Consider the following 20,770-nt stretch of genomic DNA (forward strand, 5'->3'; position numbering starts at 1 on the left):
GAAAAAGACAATTAAAACCCTCCTTCCACCTTATGATAAAGGTAAAACATACTTTTGGGATAGCTGACATAACATGAGAAGTTTTTACTCTTTTTGGAAATAAAAAAAAAACAGTTCATTTTCCAAACTAATAGCCTATTTTGTCTTGATATAATATGATTTGAACATAAATAGATATCTCTACTGTTGCACCTAATCAAAACAAAAATCCAGTGAAGAAGCACTGACAAGTTACATTTTTACAAGTTTTTAAAATGACTCTTTATTGACTTGTAGCATTCTAAAAGAACACTGAAACAAGTTACACTTTTATGAGCATAAAAATGTAACAAAGACAACGTAATACAGTGATGTTACGACTCTTAAAAACAAAAACAAAAAGAACTACTTTTGTACAAAGCTGTTCAAACTATTTCCTTCCAGAAATGCCCCCAGGTAGTATAATATACAACAATTTACAAAGTGTAGGTCATAATCAAACAACTACTATGACTGGAAACAAAGTCGAACATAATTAACACAAAAACTCAGCATTTCTGTATCAGTTAACCATTACAGATTTTACCAATGGGCTTGCATGTGGGTCAAGTTGTAATATAAATGAAAACTGCCTTTACAAAACCATACATTTCAGGAAGCAATATTAAAGTGTCTTATAGCCTTGGAATCCTAAAGAAAACATACATACTTTGAGATATTTGCAAGTCTCAATATTAGATCAATATGGTTTTAAGATCCAAGACTGTCCATATTTTGTTTATTTCTTATTAAAACTTTGTCGTGTTAAACCTCTGTTTTAGTAATTTAACCGCATTCAATCTTCTTACCCTACATTTCTTTAACGAGCAGGGGCTCCTCGTCCTGGCCCTCTTGCACGCCCTCTGAACCAATTATCCATTGCTCTGCCTCTACTTGTTCCCCTGTTCCTATTGAATGGGGAGCCAAACTGTGGTGCTTTCATAGAGGAGGCATCATGACTTTTCATCACAGGATCTGAAACCGGACCATCAGGAGTGGGAAGTAAGGCACCTCTGTGTCTTTGAGGTTGCACAGCTTGTTGATTTTGTGGGCTGTCAAAGTCATGGAATGAATGTCCTTCTCTGTTTGGACCGGGACCTAAAGGCCTATTGAATGGTGCTGGAGGTCCTTCATGAGGGCCATGGTCACCTTGATGAGGACCTCTTCTCCCCCTGCTAGTTGTTTGACCTGGATGTCTTTGTTCTCTTTCCCTCCTATCTACATCTCTTCTATTAGATTCAGGAAATTCTGAGTTTGAATCCCATCTACCAGGTCTAAAATCTGAATTATTGGGTGACGCTCCTCTACGTTCTGCACTGCTAGGCCCTTGTCTCATTATTGGACCCCTTCTTACTCTCCTAAAGTTACGCTCAAATCCTTCAGGGTCTGCTCCTGCATCCATGTCTATACTACGCCTTTCAGAGCTGGATTCCCCAAAATCTGAAACTCTCCTATCTGACTTGGGACCTTCATCATTGAAATTTCTGTAGGAAGTTTCTGGGTATCTTAAATCTGGACCTCCTGGAGCCTCCATCTCAAATGGTCTCCTGTTTGGATGTTTGGCTTCCCTTTGAGGCCAGGGTGTCCCACGATCATGGCCTCTCATATCCTCCTCAAAGTCCTGATGTCTCCAATCATCATCCATGTTTGCATGTCTTTGCTGAACTGATCCTCGTCCTCTACCTCGGACTCTACACCAGCTTTGTCTTCTATTGCATGGACCCCCTCTCCCTCTGAAAAATGCCCCAGAATCTTCTCTATCAGACTCAGTCCATTCATGTTCTTCTCTTTCTCTATTAGGGCCAGGACAATCCATGTCTGGGTTGTCACGAACAGACCTTGGATGCCTAAAACCAGGCCCATCCCAGTCATCTTCAGAAACAGAAAACTGCACATTTTCTCCATCCTTTGTCCATTCACTATGGTTATCATGGAAACTATGGCCTTCACCTTGTTCATCAGGATGATCTTGGAAAGTCTCTAAACCTCTGTCACCACTGTTGTCCCAAATATCTCCAGAAGATTCACCTCCCTCCAGCTCTTCAAATCTTGGCCCTCGTCTGTCTAACCATTTCCCTTCAAAGACACCACCCCTCCGACTCGGTGCAAAGCCACGGGCATTTGGTCCCGGTCTTCTGATGCTTCTTCTCATTAGCCTTGAAGGTCTAAAATTTTGACCTCTCCTATCAGATTCTAATTCCTCAAAATCAGGAAATTCTTGAACAGGTTCAGCCTCCCCCCAGTCATTTTGTCTGTCATATCCAAGATCCTCTGTATTTGCCCTTTCCTCCCTGGCGCCTCGATCTCTACAATCACTTGATTCTCTCCAGTCAGGTCTTCGGCCATCCATGCCTGGACGTGGTCTCACAGGCATGGGTTCTCTAAAGCTTGGGCCCCTTGGATTTTGTTCATCAGGGACTGGGCCCTCATAATCTGGTCTCCTACAAAATCTTGGACCCATCCCTGTAGTCCCAGGGCCTCCCACAACATTTCTGTTATGTTCCACTTCTTCAGGGTGCACCATGTTCCTATTAGGCTGCAGACCCTCCATATTTGAAAATGTTCTTCCTTGCTCAGGACACCTGAATTGTGAGTCTCTTGGAGGGCTTCTGTTTGCTTGTTTCACATTTGGAGTCACTCTTTCTGGTCGCGGGTCTCTAATGTTTGGGCCTTTGGTACATTCAACTGGAGGACCTATTCTCCCTGTTCTTGGAACCCCTGGTCCTGTTCTATTTAATTCTGAACCCACCATATCTGAATTACAACCTCTGAGATTTGGACTTCTCCCCCTGTGTTCTGAGCCTTCCGAATTTAGACATGCACCTTCTGTTACATTTCCCCTGAAGTGTGGTCCTCCCTGTACAGGTTTAGGACCTTCTAAAACCAGGAGAATTCTTCCTTGTTCTATGCTATCAGGCCCACCACGCCCCAAATATGTTCCTTTTCTTTCAGATCCTGGTCTCCAGTTTTCTGGTTCTTGTGATCCTCTCCTGTCAGAATTTTGGCTATCCATAGCAGGACTCCTCATTTCATTTACAGGCCTACTGAAATCTGGACCTCCCGTCATTCTCCTGGCATTTGTATTATCTAACCCTTGCTCAATAAAATTTGGATGTTCAGATATTTTGTCTGGCCCAGGTCTTTGCGTAGTTAAGTATCTGCCTTCGGGACCTGGCCCTCGGAAAACTGGACCTCTAAATTCTCGATTTTCAGACCTGTGTTGCTCCATAGACAAGCCTCTTGTTTCAGGTCCTCCTCTGAAATTTGGACCTCCTCCTCCTCCTCTCCATTCATTCCTAGGACCCTCCATATTTGGACCCCTTTGATCAATCCCTGGACCAGGGGCATCTGGTGCTCTCCTTTCAGGCCAGTTTCTTTGTTCAAGTCTTTGTCCCACGAGATCTGGACGCCCTGGTCCTCTACTGTCATGCAGAGAGTTATCATTCCTAGGACCTATCCATTCAGGTCCCTGTATCTTAAAATCTGGACCCACTGGTTCTCTCCTGCCATGCACTGACGCTTCAGTGTCAGGGCCTTTATTTTCTGACCATTTTCCCATCATATCTGAACACACAGGTTGGCTAGTGTCATTCCTTGTCAAGTGCAACTCAGGATTTCTTATTTCAGTTCTGGGTCCTACAAAATCTGTCCCTCTTGGTCCCCTAAAATCATGCTTGAAAGTTTGTCTGTCTGGACTTCGTTCTTTATTTCTTTGTCCATACTGAAAGTTTTGAGTGCCTATTTTGCAAGGTCCCTGACTCTCCAAATTTGTCACTCTTTCACCAAACTGATGGGTACGCCAATCATTTTGTGTAAATGTTCCTATTCTGACCGGATCTGTTGACTCCCTATTTAATCCTTTTTGAGCATCTCCACTGTCTGACTGTGGGGGATTTGAACATAAAGGTCTTTCAGGTGGACCAAGGCCCTTATTTTGATTTATCTGAAATGACCCTGGACCTCTCCAGTCTGGATTTGAAATATCCAGCTTGTCTCCACATTCTAGACCATCACTGAAGTCTGGATCTCTTTTAATGTGTTGAGATTCCCTTTTCCCAAGTCCTCTTTCATCAAAGGAAAGACTTTCAGTATGTTTTGAATGTGTCTGATCTCCTCTGAATCCAAAAAAAGATGGGTTGTGACCTGTTTTATTAACCATTCTAATATGAGAACCCAAAGTCCCAGGATGTGAAATCCTTCCCTCAAACTGTGGACTCCCAAATGATGTGTCTATTTTCATAATGTCTGACTTGCTGTCTGCGTTCTTTGGCTGCGATCTTAACTCATCTGTTTTCAAAAAAGGCAAAGGTTCTCTGTAATAACCGACATTTTGGTCATTAATATTTGGATTACGATGTTGAACAGCTGAGACAGAATCATTTGACCCAGGCAGAGGTCTATCTGACAACTGGCTTCTAACAAATTGATTTTGGGTCTCAATTTGTGTTCGTAATACTTGAATTTCAGAATTTGATGCACTTTGCACAACATTTTGCATCACTCCAGAGCGGGACGGAGTTACGCCTTGGTTAATGACTTGGAAAGAAGAGCTTTCTGTTCCTTGCATTTTATCTGGGGAAACTCTTGAGACAGTCTGTGAATCAGTTACATTGGGGTTATGATTTTTTATCAAATTTAACAATGAGCCCTGAAGACATGTTGCTTGTTGCATTGCACGTCTCTCTGAACCATCTGCATGAGTGTTCTGAGTGCTTGGAATAGGTCCCAAAGCATTTCTCATTATATGCTGCATGTCAAGCCCTTTTCTATCAGGCCCCGTAAAGCCAATTTTCTTGTCCACTAGATCTGTTTGGGTCACACTGTGTTCGTAATCTTTTATATTTGCTGTTGGATTTCCAGTGCTTTGAAAACTTGGACCAGGTAGAACATTGTGTAAAACAGCATCCATTTCTGGTCCCGAGTCCTGGATATTTGGTCCTTTTTGTAGACTGGAAGTTGTTTGACGACTAACTACCACAGAGTCATTTTCATCTTTAAGAAATGTTGCTGAAGCACTGTTTTGCTCCTCGGAATCTGTAGTTTTAGCACAGTCAACACTCTCAGTGCTGAAAGGTTTTGAAAACTGTGGTTCTGGATCTGGACTTTCAGGAGAATCTCGAAGAGGTGGATCAATTTCTCTCAGAGGAATTTTGCTTTCAATTTTGTCTTGAAGCCATGTTTCCTGCAGGGACAGTTTGTTTTCTTGACTAGGAGAACTGTTCATTTGATTATCGCACTGACTGATTGACGGTTCTAAAATCTCAGTCTTCACATTTTGAATAAGTGCAACCGAGTGTGTAACAGGGTTCTCAACCAGATTGCACTCAAGCTTAAGTTCATTTGGCTCATTTTTAATTCCAACAACTGATGGTGTTGATTCTATGGATGTCTTTACGGTCTCAGAAGGATTGCATGGACCACTTCTATGCTTTGTTTTATCAATGACTTGTAAAGGAGCTCCCCTATGGTGTTTTGGTGAAAGAGAGGCAGACTGTTTTCTTCTTGGTGAAGATGAGGACCTTCTCAGCCCATGAGAATGTCTGCTAGCAGCATGGTCTTTTCGATGGTGTCCTGGATAATCAGATGGATCTCTGGTTCTATGCCTTGACCTCTCTCTTTCACTTCTGTGTCTATCCTTGTCTCTATGTCTCCTAGAATGTGACCGAGAACGCCTCCGTGACCTTCTTGAAGGGCTTCTGCGGTCCCTTTCTCGGCGACTCCGTCTTTTAGGTGACGACCTTCGCCTTCTGCTGTGGTGTGAATTTGGAGAATTGCCTTTATTCCCAACACTATCCCCAGTCCTTGATGAACCATCGTTAGTCTTTGTACTCCCTCCCTTAAATACATCATCTTGGATTTCATCAAAAAGTGACTCATCTTCAGGGTCATAAGCTACATCAGAGTCTTCAATCTCTCCAGCAGATGAATATTTCTCACATTCCTTTGCATTTTCTTTCGTTCCCATTTGTTCTGTCAGTGTAGTTGTGGTATCTTTTAAATTATCACTGACATTTGTATGTTCTAGCTTAACAGTTTCTGACTTTACACCAGAATTATCTTCCATCACTGTATTGTTGTTGACCTTTTCAGATTTGTCTGCAGGCTTCGAGTCTGTTGGCATTACAGCACTCTGCACAGCTGACAGCTGACCAAGCGGCAAAGATTTTGTGGGAGGAGACATCAATGTATCAGAAACAGAAAAGTGAGCCATAAACATACCCACAGCTTCTCTCTGTTTACGCAGCACCTCTTCCTGCTCTTTTAGCTGTCGCTTTTGCTCTTCAATTTGCTTATTAAGTTCCTCAAGCATCCGCTGCTGTTCACTCAGTGTTGCAGCTGAGACAACGACAGCGCCTGTATGAAAAGTCGACACTACAGAAGTTGGGTTAGATTTAAGTGTAGCTGGAGTGGAATCAGAAACTGATGTTGGTAATGTTGGTGTCTCTGCATTTTGGGCTGGAATGGGGAGCTTTGTTACGACAACATCACTTTGAAATACTTCAAAGATAGTTTCATCTTCTGGATCATAGGCCACATCATCTTCCACCAAGCCTGATAATGCAGAGTCATCAGTCTTATTACTGTCTGTGATTTGTGGAGTAAAAATTTTGTATCCCTTTGCAGGATCATATTCCTCTTCAGGGTCATACGGCCTGTCAAAGTCATCTTCCTTTTCTTCTTCCTGTTCGACCCGTTTGACTTTTGATTTCTGTCCATACTGCTGAACTATTGGATCAACCATAGGTCCAGACACTTTAGGGAACACTGGTCTCTTCTTGGAACTTTCTGTTGCTTTGGGGGAACTCCCGTCAGAGGAGGTTGTGGGGTCTGACTCCTTTCCCCCAAACAATGTCTTCAAAATAGTCTGCAATGGGTTATTATTGCTGGATGATGGTGTAACATTCTTGACTGAGTTGCTAACAGATGTGGACTCAGTGGCAGCAATGGATGAGACTGAAGGAGTTGCTTTAATGGAACTTAAGAGGGATGGTATGGTAATTGAGCCAGAAGAGGAAAAATCCGATGGCGAACCAGGAGGGGAGGAAGTAGCAGGAGTCTCTGGATCATATGGTTTGAACATGTCCAACTTGTCAGAACCATAGAGGACTGGTGGTTTTGGAATCCACATAGGGTCTTTGGACATGTTAACTTTGGGTTTCTTCTCTTCAATTTCCTGAGGGAAGCTTCCTGGACGCTTTAACTTCTGGACAATTGCTAGACCCAAAAGAAGATTGGGTCTGTTCTTTTCAAGGCCTGAAAAAATAAACAAAATAAATTAAACAAAGTATTCTAAATTATTTTACTTAAATACAACTTAAAAGCTCTGAAATATTCCTGAATAAAAACAAAAACGTTGACCTTTCTATGAAGTTTCTGTGTGTATATCAACACTTGAGTTGAATTTAGGCTACATAAAAAAACAGGTACTTTTCTATGCAAATATAAACTCAGATGTACCTATGAATTGTAAAATTTTCCCTTTGCTGGTCCTAATGAGTGATAAGCGGGTCAGAAAAATCTGACTTTTTTGTACTTTAAAACCAAAAGCTCTCACTATCTTTTGTGTTTAAGAAAATCAAATTCATCAGTAAAAATTAAAAGAGGTTAAGGAAACTCATATTTCTTTTATCTTCTGTTGGATTCTAAACTCCTATCTCAATTAACAAACCTGTTGCACTTTTTTCTTATTTATGTGTCATGGAGAAAGAAAAATCAAATGTTATCAAAATAGAATCAGCAGCAAAAATCTGAATTGGTCAGAGAAAGCCTGATCAGTGCATTTTTAGTGGAAATAAAATTCAAATAAAATAACTTTTAAAGATAGGGTGAAGTTAAAGGCCATGATAAAACACAAAAGTCAAACATTTTCATACCTGGACCTTCAAAAGGTTGTAGTATGGATGGGATCGACTCATTTGCGCCAAGAGGGACAAGATATACATCTTTGATGGAACGGCTTATGTTGGCAACGACACCAAAACGGCCTCTGCTGCTGAAGTAGGAAAACAGGGACACGTAGGCTACCTCTTCCTCCTCTGTTGCAGGGTGAAACCGGATCACACACAACTCCTAAACAAAACAGAAGAATGAGTAAAAAATAAGTGATACACCCTCCACTCTATCTCGCAAGGTGGAGGCATATATATGAAAAAACATCTTGCTTGCCTTTGTAACTGAGGTTTTCAGTTTTACAACATAATCCCACACAGTCTCAGGTAAGATTCTCCCCCCGATTTGTATGGTATCAGGCAAATCCTGCACAACACACAAAACAGTAGTTTTACAACGATTTCCTCTATGAAAGAGGCAGATGTGCTCAGCTAGCATTAAGCACCATTGTGCATCACTTTACCGCTTTAATATTTTCAGCAGGTCCTGAAACCAGATATCCCTTCGTCACAAACTTGGCCACCGTGAGCATGTTTACAAAGCCTTTCCACAGTATGCCCTGCTTAGCTAGGAACTGTGCAGTATCACCATCTGTTGGGGTCTGAGAGACTGTGGCTCTGAAACACAAGCAATGGAAGAGTACAACTTACATCCCCATATTTCTTCCCAAAAACACTAAAATCAGATTTAGAATTGAAACTCTTTAAGTACCTGGAGGATGCACCACTAAGTCTTGGGTCAGCAGAGGAGGATGGCTTCATTAAGATTGATTTGGGTAATGCTTTTGGTGGTGGAACTGAAGGTGATGGGGCTGAGCTCGGTGCCAGGCTACCTTTTATAGCAGCATAAGGAGCTGCTTGTTTGGAAACAATGTTGCCACCTGAGGAAGCAGTAAACCTGTTTGCTGCAGTTCGGGGGTCACGTCTTGTAATGGTTACAGTGGAGACAGTGGGAATCACAACTGGTGTGTATGATCTCTTTGGTGCAGGCACTGTGAATCCCTCTGGAGTTGGAGATGCAGGAGACTCCATGATGGGGGAAGCAGGAGACTCTAATGCTGGAGAGGCAGGAGAATCCATCATCGGGGAAGCAGGAGATTCAACAATTGTCAATTTTGGAGAATCAATGTCAGTTTGGGATGATGGCTCCATCAGTGAAGATCTAGGAGACTCCATTTCAGGTGTGTCAGGTGGTGCCAAGAGAGGAGACTCGTCTCCCCCAGGCTTCTTCCAAGATATCTTATCAGTCTTGTCTCTTGATGTAGAGACCTTAAACTTTTTCTTAGCAGGTTCTTCACCTTCAGCAGCTTGCATCTGGCCTTTGAGAATGAATACAAAATCGTTTTAACCAATACATTTTAAGCTGGCTTTATGTGCTTATTTTAGGTAATGATATATTATAAGTATTTAGATTACATAGATAATATTTTCAGTTACTTAAAAGTTATTTTAAATGCACATAAACAAGTTTAGATAGTTTGTCTACACATCTCATGATCAAATATCACCTCTGATTTTCTTCATCTCTGTGTAAAAACCTAAGCATTGCAAAAATACAAAACAGCTTCTATCGCTAAAACTAAAGTCAAAGAGCAAACCAAACATGAAGCTCATCAACTTTTAATGTATAATAGTAGTTGAATCAGTTAATAAAATTGTATTTTGTATTTACCTGTGCATATTTTGCATTTCAAGTCAAAGAGGTGAGCCTTGTGTTCTGATGTTGTATCCTTAAGCATGCAGGAAAGTATATCTGGCATCTTTTTGCTCTTGCTTAGTTGCATAACTCTAGATTTGGAAGGTTGAGAGGGAAGAACTTTCTTCTGATCCTAAGAGCCAAAGGTAAAATAAAAATACAAAATAAGTATAATAAACATTAAAGGTTCCACCAGAAGTGACAATAGTACAGACCGTGCTCTCTGGCTTTCTTTCGGGTCTAGGAGGATTCAAACTGGGCAGATCGATCTTCACGGCTTCAGGTTTTGGGATATTTGTCCCCTTAGCAGCTTCAACTTTAACCTTTACAATCAAAAACAATCAAAGCACTCAATATTCTTCATTTGTTTTATATAATTCATTAAAATCCCTTTTTGTTTTCAGATATTCTTTACCTGAGTTGTTTCGTTAGTAGTTGGCTCAGGGGCTTTAGTAGCCTGCATGTCCTTTTGGGTCATTCTGACCAGTCTGAAAGGGCCAATTTCTCCATTTACAACCCGATACAACAAGCCCTAGAAAACAGTAAAAAAGGCAACTTTTGATTTCACAATGGAAAAAAAGATCCTATCTGCAATATGAAGAATCAGATTTGAACATCAAGAGGTGAAAAAAATAATAATATGAAAAAAAAAATCCACTAAGATGTCAACCAACCTTATTTCTGGGATCTTTTATGTTGAACATTATAGTTCTATACTTGTTCATGTATTTGCTGTCTGTATTGCGGAATATGTCAAACATTTCCTTCTCAATGCCAGCAACAAGTTTTACAACTTCGCTCTCAGGCATCTCCAGATCGTCACAGTCACTTACCCTAAAGAAAGAAAAATATATCTCCAATCATTTTACACACCTACATGGAAATGTTATTCTTGAGATCCAGACGAAAAGGATGAATTTTCTTGGTCACCAATACAAATCATGACAGAAACGTATTATATATCATTTTTTGATGTTTAACGGAATATTAGAGCCAAGCAATGAGAATTTATTTTTTTTATTATTTCAAGAATAAAGTCATAATAGTTGCAGAAAAAGATGCAATATATACAGAAGAAAGTCATAAAATTATGACGGGAAATATATTTTAATGAGAAAAAAGCTTGGATAGTTAAAGATCTGACGTGACCAGAAACCAAAACTGTGGGGTCCTTTCTTCGAAACAATCGTTTCTGCTAATAGTAACTTGATGCTGATGTGTAAAAGGATTAAGTATTTTGTTATTTGTAAAACCCATACCAAAGTACAACTTCACAAAATGCTCAAAATTAATTATATTAGGACTTTATTCTGTGATTTTTTTTTCTTATCTTGGCCATGGTACTGAAGAGGTTTAAAAGGACATAATGAAAATGGCCTTTGTTTCTAATAATCCAGCTAAATTGGGTAAACTTGATATGATCAAAAGTTTCTTACACATATTGGTAAAAAAATGAATAAATAAAAAAAAAACTCTAAAAGACAGAAGCACTGTGTAAAAAGCTGACATAATTTATATTTTAGTGGTTCGACAGCCACCAATAGTGGGAATAACCACAGGTGTATCAAGAAGTAATATCAATACATTTCTAATTTTTTGAACTAGTATTAATTATTGCTAATGAAAACCCCAATCTTTTTTTTTTTATTTAAAATATTACCTACAACCAGTAAATGAAAAAAACATTATTCAGCTACATTATTGGAAAATTGAGTGGAAGGAAAAAGTGTAGGAATGAAAAGAATACACAGCTTTGAGAGAATGTTAAAGCCCATTAAGGAGCAATGGGGAAGATTCACAAGGCTTGGATTGGTGAGTTTCATCACTGAAATATAGTTTTGCATGATTTTCTAATTTTGGCTCCATCTTCTTTACAACAGCGAACCTTGTTTTATTAAAGTCGTATTCACCCAATTTCATTATGAAAACATTCATTAAAATGAAATTAGTCAATTACATGCTTCAGAGGCTTTAATGCGAGTCTCTAAGGTAGTTCTCACCTCTTGAACAAGATGGCGGTAAGGGAGCGCTGGATGCTCTGTCGGACCTGGTTATTGGGCTGAGAGGGTCTGGAGGACGGAGCGCTGGGTGCTGGAGGCACCAGCAGATTTCGAGTTTCGCTCAGCAGAGCTGGAACTGCGGACGGTTTCTGGGACGGCTGGCTGCATGAAGCCTGAGGTACGGGCTGTTTCTTTGGTATAACATATGTCGTCTTTTTGACGATCAGGGCGCCCATCTCTAGATGTTGAACAGCTGAAACGGGAGGAGCTTGGGTGGCAGCAGGTTGATCAGATTTCTCAGATGTTGGTGGTGGCGAGACACTTTCTGCTGCTTTTTGCTGATTGGACACATCAGTACTTTCAGGTTCTTTTTCCTGGGTCGGACTCTGTAATGGGGGTTCCTCAGCTACAGGCTGGGGGAGTAGAGGAGCGTCTGCTGTGGGCTCCTCTGGACATTGTTTCGGAAGAGATACGGCCTCAGTGTCAGGCTCTGGCTTGTCACTGGTCTCATCAGCTGCTAAAAAATGAGGACAAAAGAAAAATGTGGCATTTTATAAATATGAGAAAAACATGCACAAATTAGTCACTGATTACTACTTATTTATCTTTCTAGTTTTCTCTAGTATATTTATTCTGCATACATGAATGTTTGATTAAGATGCACATGAAGTGAACATAATTTTGTTTTCTAATTCCAGCGCTTCACACGTCTGAATGAACCAGAATATGAATTATGGTCAGGAGAAGGAATCAGATCTTCCAGATGTTGGTAAAAAGCAATTTCCTATGTAGAAGACAATCTTTTTTTTTACTTGCATTTCTGTGTACAACTTTCCTTTTTATTGTTATTTCTGGACTGGTATGTACAAGAAAATCAGGTCTAGTTTCAATGCAGTAACTCTTGGAGGTAATTTCTGCTGTTATGTAACCAAGAAGAAAAATATCAGACTGAAATTATATAACTAAATGAGTTATAACATTGAATGCACTCATCAGTCTGCATGATTTATGTTAAGATCTTCAACCAGGTACCATTTCACAGCTTGTACTTTCTGTGAAAGTAAAAGCTGCACCAAATAAAATATGAGTAAATACTCTTAAAAAACTACAATAATGTAAATATACAAATTAAACAAAAAATCAAAATAAGCCAATAAGTAAATCTAATTAGATGCCGCTGTGAAGACACAAAGACTAGATCGAGAATAGTTTCTGATGATGTGAACTTTACAGATAAAACATTTTGTTAGAGAAGAAAGAAGGAGCAAATTCATAATTCATATTCACTGCTGAATAAATAATAAGAAAAAACCCTTATGAATTAGCAGCAAAAAACAATGGATATATTTCTTGGGATGTTTTTCCTACTGTGACATTTTTCAGTTGACCTTTTTGCCATTTTGCTTATATTTCAAGGCTGTCTTTGGAAAAAGTGTACTTTTCAAGTCACACTAAACAGCTTAGCGATGTTTTAACTTCTGTTTTTTTTTTTATTTTCAATGTTTTTCTAATTACGGTACTTTTCATTTTCAGTACCTGCTATAACATTTTCAACTAAATTAGCTCTCTGAACAGAAAACAGTAAATTTATAACGATTTTAAAAACTGTACTACTTGACAGGGTTTTTATGTTTTTTGCACTTTTCCACAATTTTAATGGGGTACTTAGTATTTGCAAACTTCTACATTTTTCTTTCATTTCTGTTTAATGTATGAAGACGTCAGTGGTATCTGTTTTGTAAACTTCACCTTAGAATTGGTAAAGATCAGATCATTTATAAATTCACACCTTAAAATTAATTTGTTTTATCACTTTAATATGCAGCTACTCTGCCTAAAACTCTTCTTATGTTGCTCCTCAGATTTATTCAGTAAATATGTTTACAAAAGGATCACTGAAACAGGACTAGTCCTTCACAGTCGTCAATTTATTTCTTTGCATTTGTAATATTTACGCCCAATGGAGCCAATTTAATGGCATCAAAATGTAATTTGTGAACTGCAGAGACACACTGAGATAATGTTTAATGTATTTGAGAGATGAAGCATCTTTCTGAGAATATTTACATCAACGGTGTCTGTGTAGCTGATTTCTTCTGTCCAACTGAAATATAACAAAGCACTTCTTAATTATTTGGTGTCATTGGTCGGTAAGTTCAACAGGATTATTTGTAGATGTAACATACTAAAAAGTGGCACAAACACTTTGCACAAAAAAAAAATCAGCTTGCTGACTGATGTTTATGTTTGTTCTTGAGATATAAATACTAATATCATGATGTATGTTGGTGTTTACACACTAAAAAAAGTGATTTCTCAATTTTTGTGCCTTTAATGAACAGAGATAATCCCATTATTATTGACTATTTGATTTTTGCATCATTAAGACAAACTACTGCAGACATAGATCAATACTAAAATAAGAGTACCATCTATAAGCCTACCTTGCAAAACAAAGAGTATATAATAAATATTATTATTATTAGCTTTCTCTAAAAAGCAGATGTTTTATTGGGTTAAACGAATGTCCAAAAAAATGATGACACCTCTCGATTCAGAGATCAATACTCTGTTGCTTAGAAAGCATTCTGAATCTCTGTTGTGGCCAGTTTGATATTTAAACAGTTCCCCTCTGCTGAACTGAACAAATCATCTAAGTATTACACAAACAGATTCTCCCTCTTCACAGCAGATGGGTTATAGTTTAGAGACAGAAACATGCAAAGGTTTTCCATACCCTTTGAAATTTTCCACATTGCCTATAGGTAAAGCCACAGGCTTTAATACCTTTTATTGGGATTTTCTTGAATCGACCAAAACAAAGCAGTGTGTAATTGCAAAATACAAAGAACTGGATTAATGGTTTTCTAAAAAAGTCTGGACTTTAACTAGACCATGAACATGTTTTGATCTAAACTGTCCCACTGTTACTCCGGCTGTATGTTTTAAGGTCATTGTCTTGCTGTAAGCAAATCTTAAGTCTCAACAGGTTTTCTTCCTGCATTTAGCTCCATCCATCTTCCCATCAACTCTGCCCAGTTTCTATGTCTGAAGAAAATCATCCCCACCACATTTCACCTGTGTTAATTTTCCACCATGCACATCATTTTGAATGTGAAGTTTAATTTTGGTCTTCTGTGACCAAATCAGACACCCTTCTTCTTTCTTGATACATTCCCAAAAAGGCCAAGATTTGTTGGAAGTTCTTCTCCCAACAAATTCGGATCTCTACAGGTCCTATGTTACCAAAGTGAATTTGGTCTCTTCTCTGTTCAGTGCTATGCCACACCCTGACAGCTTAGGTAGATGGCCAAGTCTTGCTAGATTTACAGTTCTGATAAACGCTTCTGATAATGTCTGTAACATAGCATGTGGAGATGTTCAAAATCTGGGAAATTGTTTCATAACTTAAACTTGCTTTAAAGCACATCACAAATATACTCCTGCTCTTTCTGTGTTCCTTGTTTTTCATCCTGTTTTCTGACAAAAGGGCCATTTTCACCAAACCGGTTCCAGTTCTTTGTGTTTCCACTGAAAAAGTTAAACCTCTGGCCCCAAACAATTTAAATGTTGACAAAACCCAGTTTGACGCTGGACCAGAGGAAACTATCACTTTCATCAGGACATAAGAGACGGACAAATGGCAAATGGACAATCAAAAACACCATCGTGGTTCAAAGCCATCATGTTTATGAGGTGGCTATAGGGTGGTAGAAAATCAAACCGGTCCTTTGACCTGTTTTAAATTTGACCAATCATCTTTGACTGGTCAAATTTAAAACATAAATCCTTAACAGCACAGCACTTCACAATAATGAAATGTATATGAAATGAAGTTTAGCAGAATAGCACAAGCTAAACCTGCAGAGTTTAGGTAAATGGGCCTTATAAGCTACCCTTATTATCTACAGGTAGTGTTGATAAAACTTCCGATTAAGTTGTGCTTAACCTTCTTTTCAGCATTTTTGGTGTGTATGAAACATTAGCTGCTTAAGATTGTGTGTTATTCACAACCTTCACCTTTTTGTATAAAACCGTGTTGTTAACTTAAGGCAACAGTTTGTGAAACTGGGGTAAATTATATGATTTGTATTTTTTAAAATGTTTCCATCCACTGTGATCCACCACAACAAAAAAAGACATCTAGGATCAAATATCAACTAGATGAGATGTTTATGACGTGGCTGTTGGGTGACAGAGAATCAAACCGGTTCTTTGACAAAATCAGACCTGGTTAACACCAGCTCCAGTGAAGGACTAGAGCCTCTTAACAAATTTGATCATTTTTTATAGACTTATTAAGAACAAGTTACATGTACAGCATTTCTTAAAAAAAAAAAAAAAAAAAAAAAAAAAATTGGCACTTTGGGCACCAATTACACCCCTGCATCTTCTTGGTTATTTCTCTGCAAGCTTGGAAAAGCATCTTTCTAGCATTTCCCACTTCTTATCGGCATATCCTTCTTGACCTCTGTCAGGTGGTTTGGAAGTGCAGGTGAAGACATTTTTGGGTCTTTCCAAATACTCAAATTGCTCCTGAAACCACTCCCTTGTTATCTATGCTATGCTATCTATGCTATGTGCTTATCATTATCATGTTAGATAAATAGTTGCAAAAATTTTTATAATATGCATTAACGGCATATATGTATGGCATTCCTTCTCTTCTGTTGTCTTTACTGAACATCCCTTCCAAAAATAAATCGTCAATGACTTTGGAAATGTGGTTATTTTCTTCAGGTAGTCGTCTTTATGCTTTTCTTTCGGATCACACAAATCAAATGTTCCACCATCAATTCTTCGTGCTTACGCTTTTTCACGATTACCACATTTCAGAGTCCATGAAAGTAAGCCACATCTAACCTTCTTTTCCCCTGTTTAGTTGTTATTTATGGGGTGTATTTGAATATTTTTTGCTTTGTAATGTTTTCTGTCCTGATATTTTTATGTATTCTTGAATTAACTGGAATTTTTGCATTTACAACCATCTCATTTAATTTTGAATTGATCAAGCTATACACAGACATGTTTTACCTTAATGAAGGTAAAATGAAGGAGTGAAGGAGTTCTCCTTTGAAGTGTTTCAACTCTTATCTTATTAGATTCATACTTCCTGTCAATCACCCAGGTAAATGGCTCATGAAAGTCTTTAGGCTCTGTTGTTTAGACTAAAAGCCAATACATACTCTGAAAGAACAGAGAAAGGTGTCCTTCTCTCCCAGGCTGCAAAAACCAAACGCCGTCTTTCTGTTCTTGATGCACATTCTGGGCAGGACATTTTTTTCTTGTGTTTGGCCCACTTTACTTCTTCATAATTATGACTTGTCTTTGCTAACAAGAACTTTATTTATGTCACCTTGAGTTGAACTAATTCCTCTGTTCTTTTGGAGAATGTTCAGGCCTTAATTTGCATAGTCAGGTTTGTGCAGGTATTGTTTCAGGAATATAAACTACAAGATTATTCTGTATTTAATTTTGCTACTTGACTTGATCCAAAGAAAGAAGCATCATTAATGGTAATGTCATTTAGTGTTCAAGTGTATGGTACAAAGTCAGAAAATTCAGCTGTTAAACGTTTATTTCCAATCGATATAATTATGGGTTTATGGTACATTAGACTCATGGTTTATTATACACACGATTGTAGCTAAAGAATATATACTCTTAAGGAAATCTTGACAGCAATTTAACATGCAACACTTAGTATGCATTCAATAAATTTTAGGAGATATTTGAGCAGAAGGTCTGGTGAAAGTTAATCCCTAAAAGGATTCCAAATTTTGTCCAAAAAGCTGTGGACAAAATTCCTATTTTATCTAGGGTGACTTTGGTATCACCTGTAGACTTAGACATCTTTGGTGAGTCTCTGACTTTATCCAGGTTGTTGTTTGTTTTAAAGCTGTCCTAAATGTCAACAGGAATCCCTGTTATCTGTTAAAATCAAATAAATTCATGTAAACTAAAAGTGGTTTTAGCCTAAACCTAATCCTGTTTGCCTCTGTGGTTAGAGTCTAATAAAATATTGTAGTTAACATATGTTAACACAGATGTGTTTTGCTTGTGGTTTTCTACTGAGTATGCCAGAAGGTATGTTTACGAAACTTTTGCAGCATGTTAACTATGTGAAAAACATTGTGTAAACCTTTGCAAAATATGTCCCGACAACTCCAGTCTCTGATTTAAAAAGTCCTTATAGGTATCTTGTCCAACTAGTCAGAGCAGAAGAGTGGCTACCTTGTGTCTGCAGTGGCATAAAAAAGGCCATTTATACCAAAACATTTTCATAATGTGTTTTGGGCGACAGAGTAGTTTAGGGCCAATTATTTGTGTTTCAAACAATGTCAGAAATGATCGAGGCTACCAGGTTGTAGTCAGACCAAGTCTTTACTTATTCGGAACAAAGGCCAAGTTCATTATAAGCCAGGGTTCAAGCAGGACAATGAAACAGTCGTCAGTGTCATGTTTTTAAAAAAATTCCTATGCCTGCTTAGCCTGACCTGTTTAACCTATGAACGCATGAACATCTGTCTCAGTTTTCTGGTATCTGGCGTTTTAATTCTGTGGCTATAAATGTTGCAATAAATAAACAGCCCAGAAACTGTAGCCATCACCTTTTTAAATTATAGGTGATATAAACATCTTGTGAAGATCCTCTATGTAGCCATCTATAGTCACTAGTTTGCATTAAAAAAAGGACAAAATCTGCAGCCATTTACCTAAACCATAGTACTCCATAAAATAGACTATTTTTGATTAAATAATTACTGTAAAAATACTTGGAAAGAGTAAAATAATAAAAATTAAATATGGTTCTAAAGTAGCTCTATCTGGTGAAAATCATTCAGTTTGCAGGTTTGAAAGCCACCAAGAAAAAAATATGAAAAGCATGAATGAAAAAGTTAGTGGTACTTTTCCTTAAAAAAGAAAAAGAATGATGAATGTCACGAATTTCTAATTTCAACAACTTCTAAAATAATTCAAAGGTATATGAATGGTGCTTATGTGAATTTGATGAGGTGACTTTTAATTTTTACAATTAATATTTTGGTATAAATTTTATTCAGTATTTAGCTATGTACACTCATAATTATGTTTGAATGTATAAACAGGTTGAACCTTTGCTGCAAAGTTGCATGTCGTGCAAAACAGTCGTACGTGTGACAGCTCAGGGAACAGCGTGAGTAAAAAAGGAGGTTCATTTGTGAATAGATGTGACATTTCTGCTGAAGATTTGTCCATAAGTTTGTTGCAGATAAACTTATGGACCTAAAACTATTCCCCATCAGACCGATGGCTAATTACAATCTTACAAAATGTTAAATTATTTCATTTGAATATTAGGTTGTTCTGATTCACATTTTCTCACTTTCCAGACACACAAATGCAGCTATTTTTTAAGATAATTCTTTTAAGTATGTAAAGTGTTTTTTTAAACACTTCATTACTATGAAATTATATTTTTATAATACATTTCTCCACAGAGGTTCCCATTATTTTTTTAATCTTCCCTCACACAGATATTATAAATTTTGAAATACTACGAATATTAAGTTGGGCCTACTCTATGGATGTTTTTCTTTTGGCCAGTAGAGGGTGCTTGTGTGTTACCATCAGCTGATCTAGACATCTGCTGTGAAGTGATTAAATTATCAAAAATTACTTGGAACATTGATTTCAAGATATGTATGCCATGAAAGCATCTAAAAGTAAAACACTTTACAATGCAGCCAATCTAAATCTAACACGTTCTAGAACATGTGCTCTGTAAAATAAACAAAATGCTGCCAACACTGACCCTCATCAACAACAGTCAAGCTTTTCCCATTACAACTTCTTTGGACTAATTTTCTCAAATTACACTCAGGAAGAGCAAAACAAAGTGTCAGCTTATATTTCAGGAAGTACAATGAAAGAAAAACTCATTCAAGTGCCCTTTCTTTACAGAAAATCTACAAGCTACACTAGCTAATTTCACAGCACATAATGGAGACTGGATATATAGGCGTGTGTACAACTGAACTACATCGCCCTCAAACCTTTTTACAGCTTGTGATGAGATAAGTCAACATGCTGTGTAATAAAAATAAAACTAATTGCACTTATTGTTTAGACTGAAGTACATGGACCTCAACTTGCCATGAGAGAGGTCATGATTTAACCAAAACAAACATTAAAATCACAAACCGATCATTTGTTCTTGCTCTTTTATAACTGACCTATAATTATGGTCTATAGCAATTCTTTAATATTTAACATTTCCTGGCAATGTTAAATTGCCAGGAAATTATATCACTGTATTTTATTATATCACTGTCCCCGTCAGTGATATAATACAAGTTACAAATAGTCAACAAAAACTTTTCTTTCAGGGTTGATGTTGTGTTTTGCTCGGCAGAACGTGGCTTAGCACAGTCAGGAGACGGAGCAAAGCCAACTAAGACTGTAAGTCAATGGGAAAATTAACAAAACAGAAACACGTCTGTTTACAAAGCCACAGTGACTATATGGATGAAAATGAATTGAATTGTTAAACTTTTACATGCTAAACTTTGTCACAGTGGTAAAACCAGAGTAGGCTACAAATATAACTTCTGACAAAGTATTACGCACATGCTATCGCAAATAGTCACAACAATGTAGCTCTTCCAGATTACTTCATTTATCAGATTTGTCATGTCTTTGTAAAAAATGTGTTAAAATTTTTGCTTGACAGTTTAGAGAATCAATGGGTTGCATTTAAAGGCAATAAATTAAATTGATACATCTTTCCTGTGATTAATTTGATATATGTCTAATTCTAAGACCTGGTGTTTTAATAATATGAGCAGAAAAGCAACAATTATTCCTACTATCATTAAGCAATAATCATAACAGAATGCTTATGTAAAATATATCCATTATTTTTATATACTCAGACTTGAGCAAAAATACAAATACGTTTTTAGGTTCTTAACAAAGCCAGTTTTACATTTTCGTTTTGCTTTTAGTAAAAAAAAACCCAACAAGCTGCTATTAGTTAGCCAACCCTTTTAATCCTTCCAGTAACAATTGTTGCCTTACTTACTTTTTTTTTTTTTTTTAAACCTCTGGATAAAGTGTTGCTCTAGTTTTGTGTAGCTAATTGAGGTGTTAAAATAAGTTATTTATTCTAATCAATATCAACTTCA

At 37.7% G+C, this 20,770-nt stretch overlaps 1 protein-coding gene and 1 long non-coding RNA gene across 9 annotated transcripts in view; both read right to left on the bottom strand.

Annotated features, from left to right (window-relative positions):
* Positions 1–20,770, bottom strand: part of LOC103147798 (death-inducer obliterator 1) — a 38,511-nt gene that overhangs the window by 7,723 nt on the left and 10,018 nt on the right. For 4 of the 8 annotated variants that reach the window (XM_016678768.1, XM_016678769.1, XM_016678767.1 and 1 more), the window contains 10 exons: positions 11,604–12,120; positions 10,278–10,437; positions 10,019–10,135; positions 9,819–9,926; positions 9,580–9,736; positions 8,620–9,226; positions 8,372–8,525; positions 8,185–8,274; positions 7,893–8,088; positions 237–7,272 (listed from right to left, as the gene is read on the bottom strand). In XM_016678768.1, coding sequence (XP_016534254.1) covers positions 839–7,272; positions 7,893–8,088; positions 8,185–8,274; positions 8,372–8,525; positions 8,620–9,226; positions 9,580–9,736; positions 9,819–9,926; positions 10,019–10,135; positions 10,278–10,437; positions 11,604–12,120 — 8,540 coding nt within the window. In that variant the 3' untranslated portion in view covers positions 237–838. Of the gene's footprint in view, positions 1–236; positions 7,273–7,892; positions 8,089–8,184; positions 8,275–8,371; positions 8,526–8,619; positions 9,227–9,579; positions 9,737–9,818; positions 9,927–10,018; positions 10,136–10,277; positions 10,438–11,603; positions 12,121–20,770 lie in introns of those variants that run through there. The other 4 variants (XM_016678770.1, XM_007566315.2, XM_007566314.2 and 1 more) reach the window with 4 other exon arrangements.
* Positions 16,752–19,366, bottom strand: LOC107837930 (uncharacterized). Its single transcript, XR_001663979.1, has 2 exons — positions 18,870–19,366; positions 16,752–18,826 (listed from the first exon to the last, which is right to left on the bottom strand). It is a non-coding gene; the product is annotated as an uncharacterized LOC107837930 (long non-coding RNA).

The sequence above is a fragment of the Poecilia formosa genome, unplaced genomic scaffold (genome assembly GCF_000485575.1).
Source record: "Poecilia formosa unplaced genomic scaffold, Poecilia_formosa-5.1.2 Scaffold190, whole genome shotgun sequence".
NCBI classification, from domain to species: Eukaryota; Metazoa; Chordata; class Actinopteri; order Cyprinodontiformes; family Poeciliidae; genus Poecilia; species Poecilia formosa.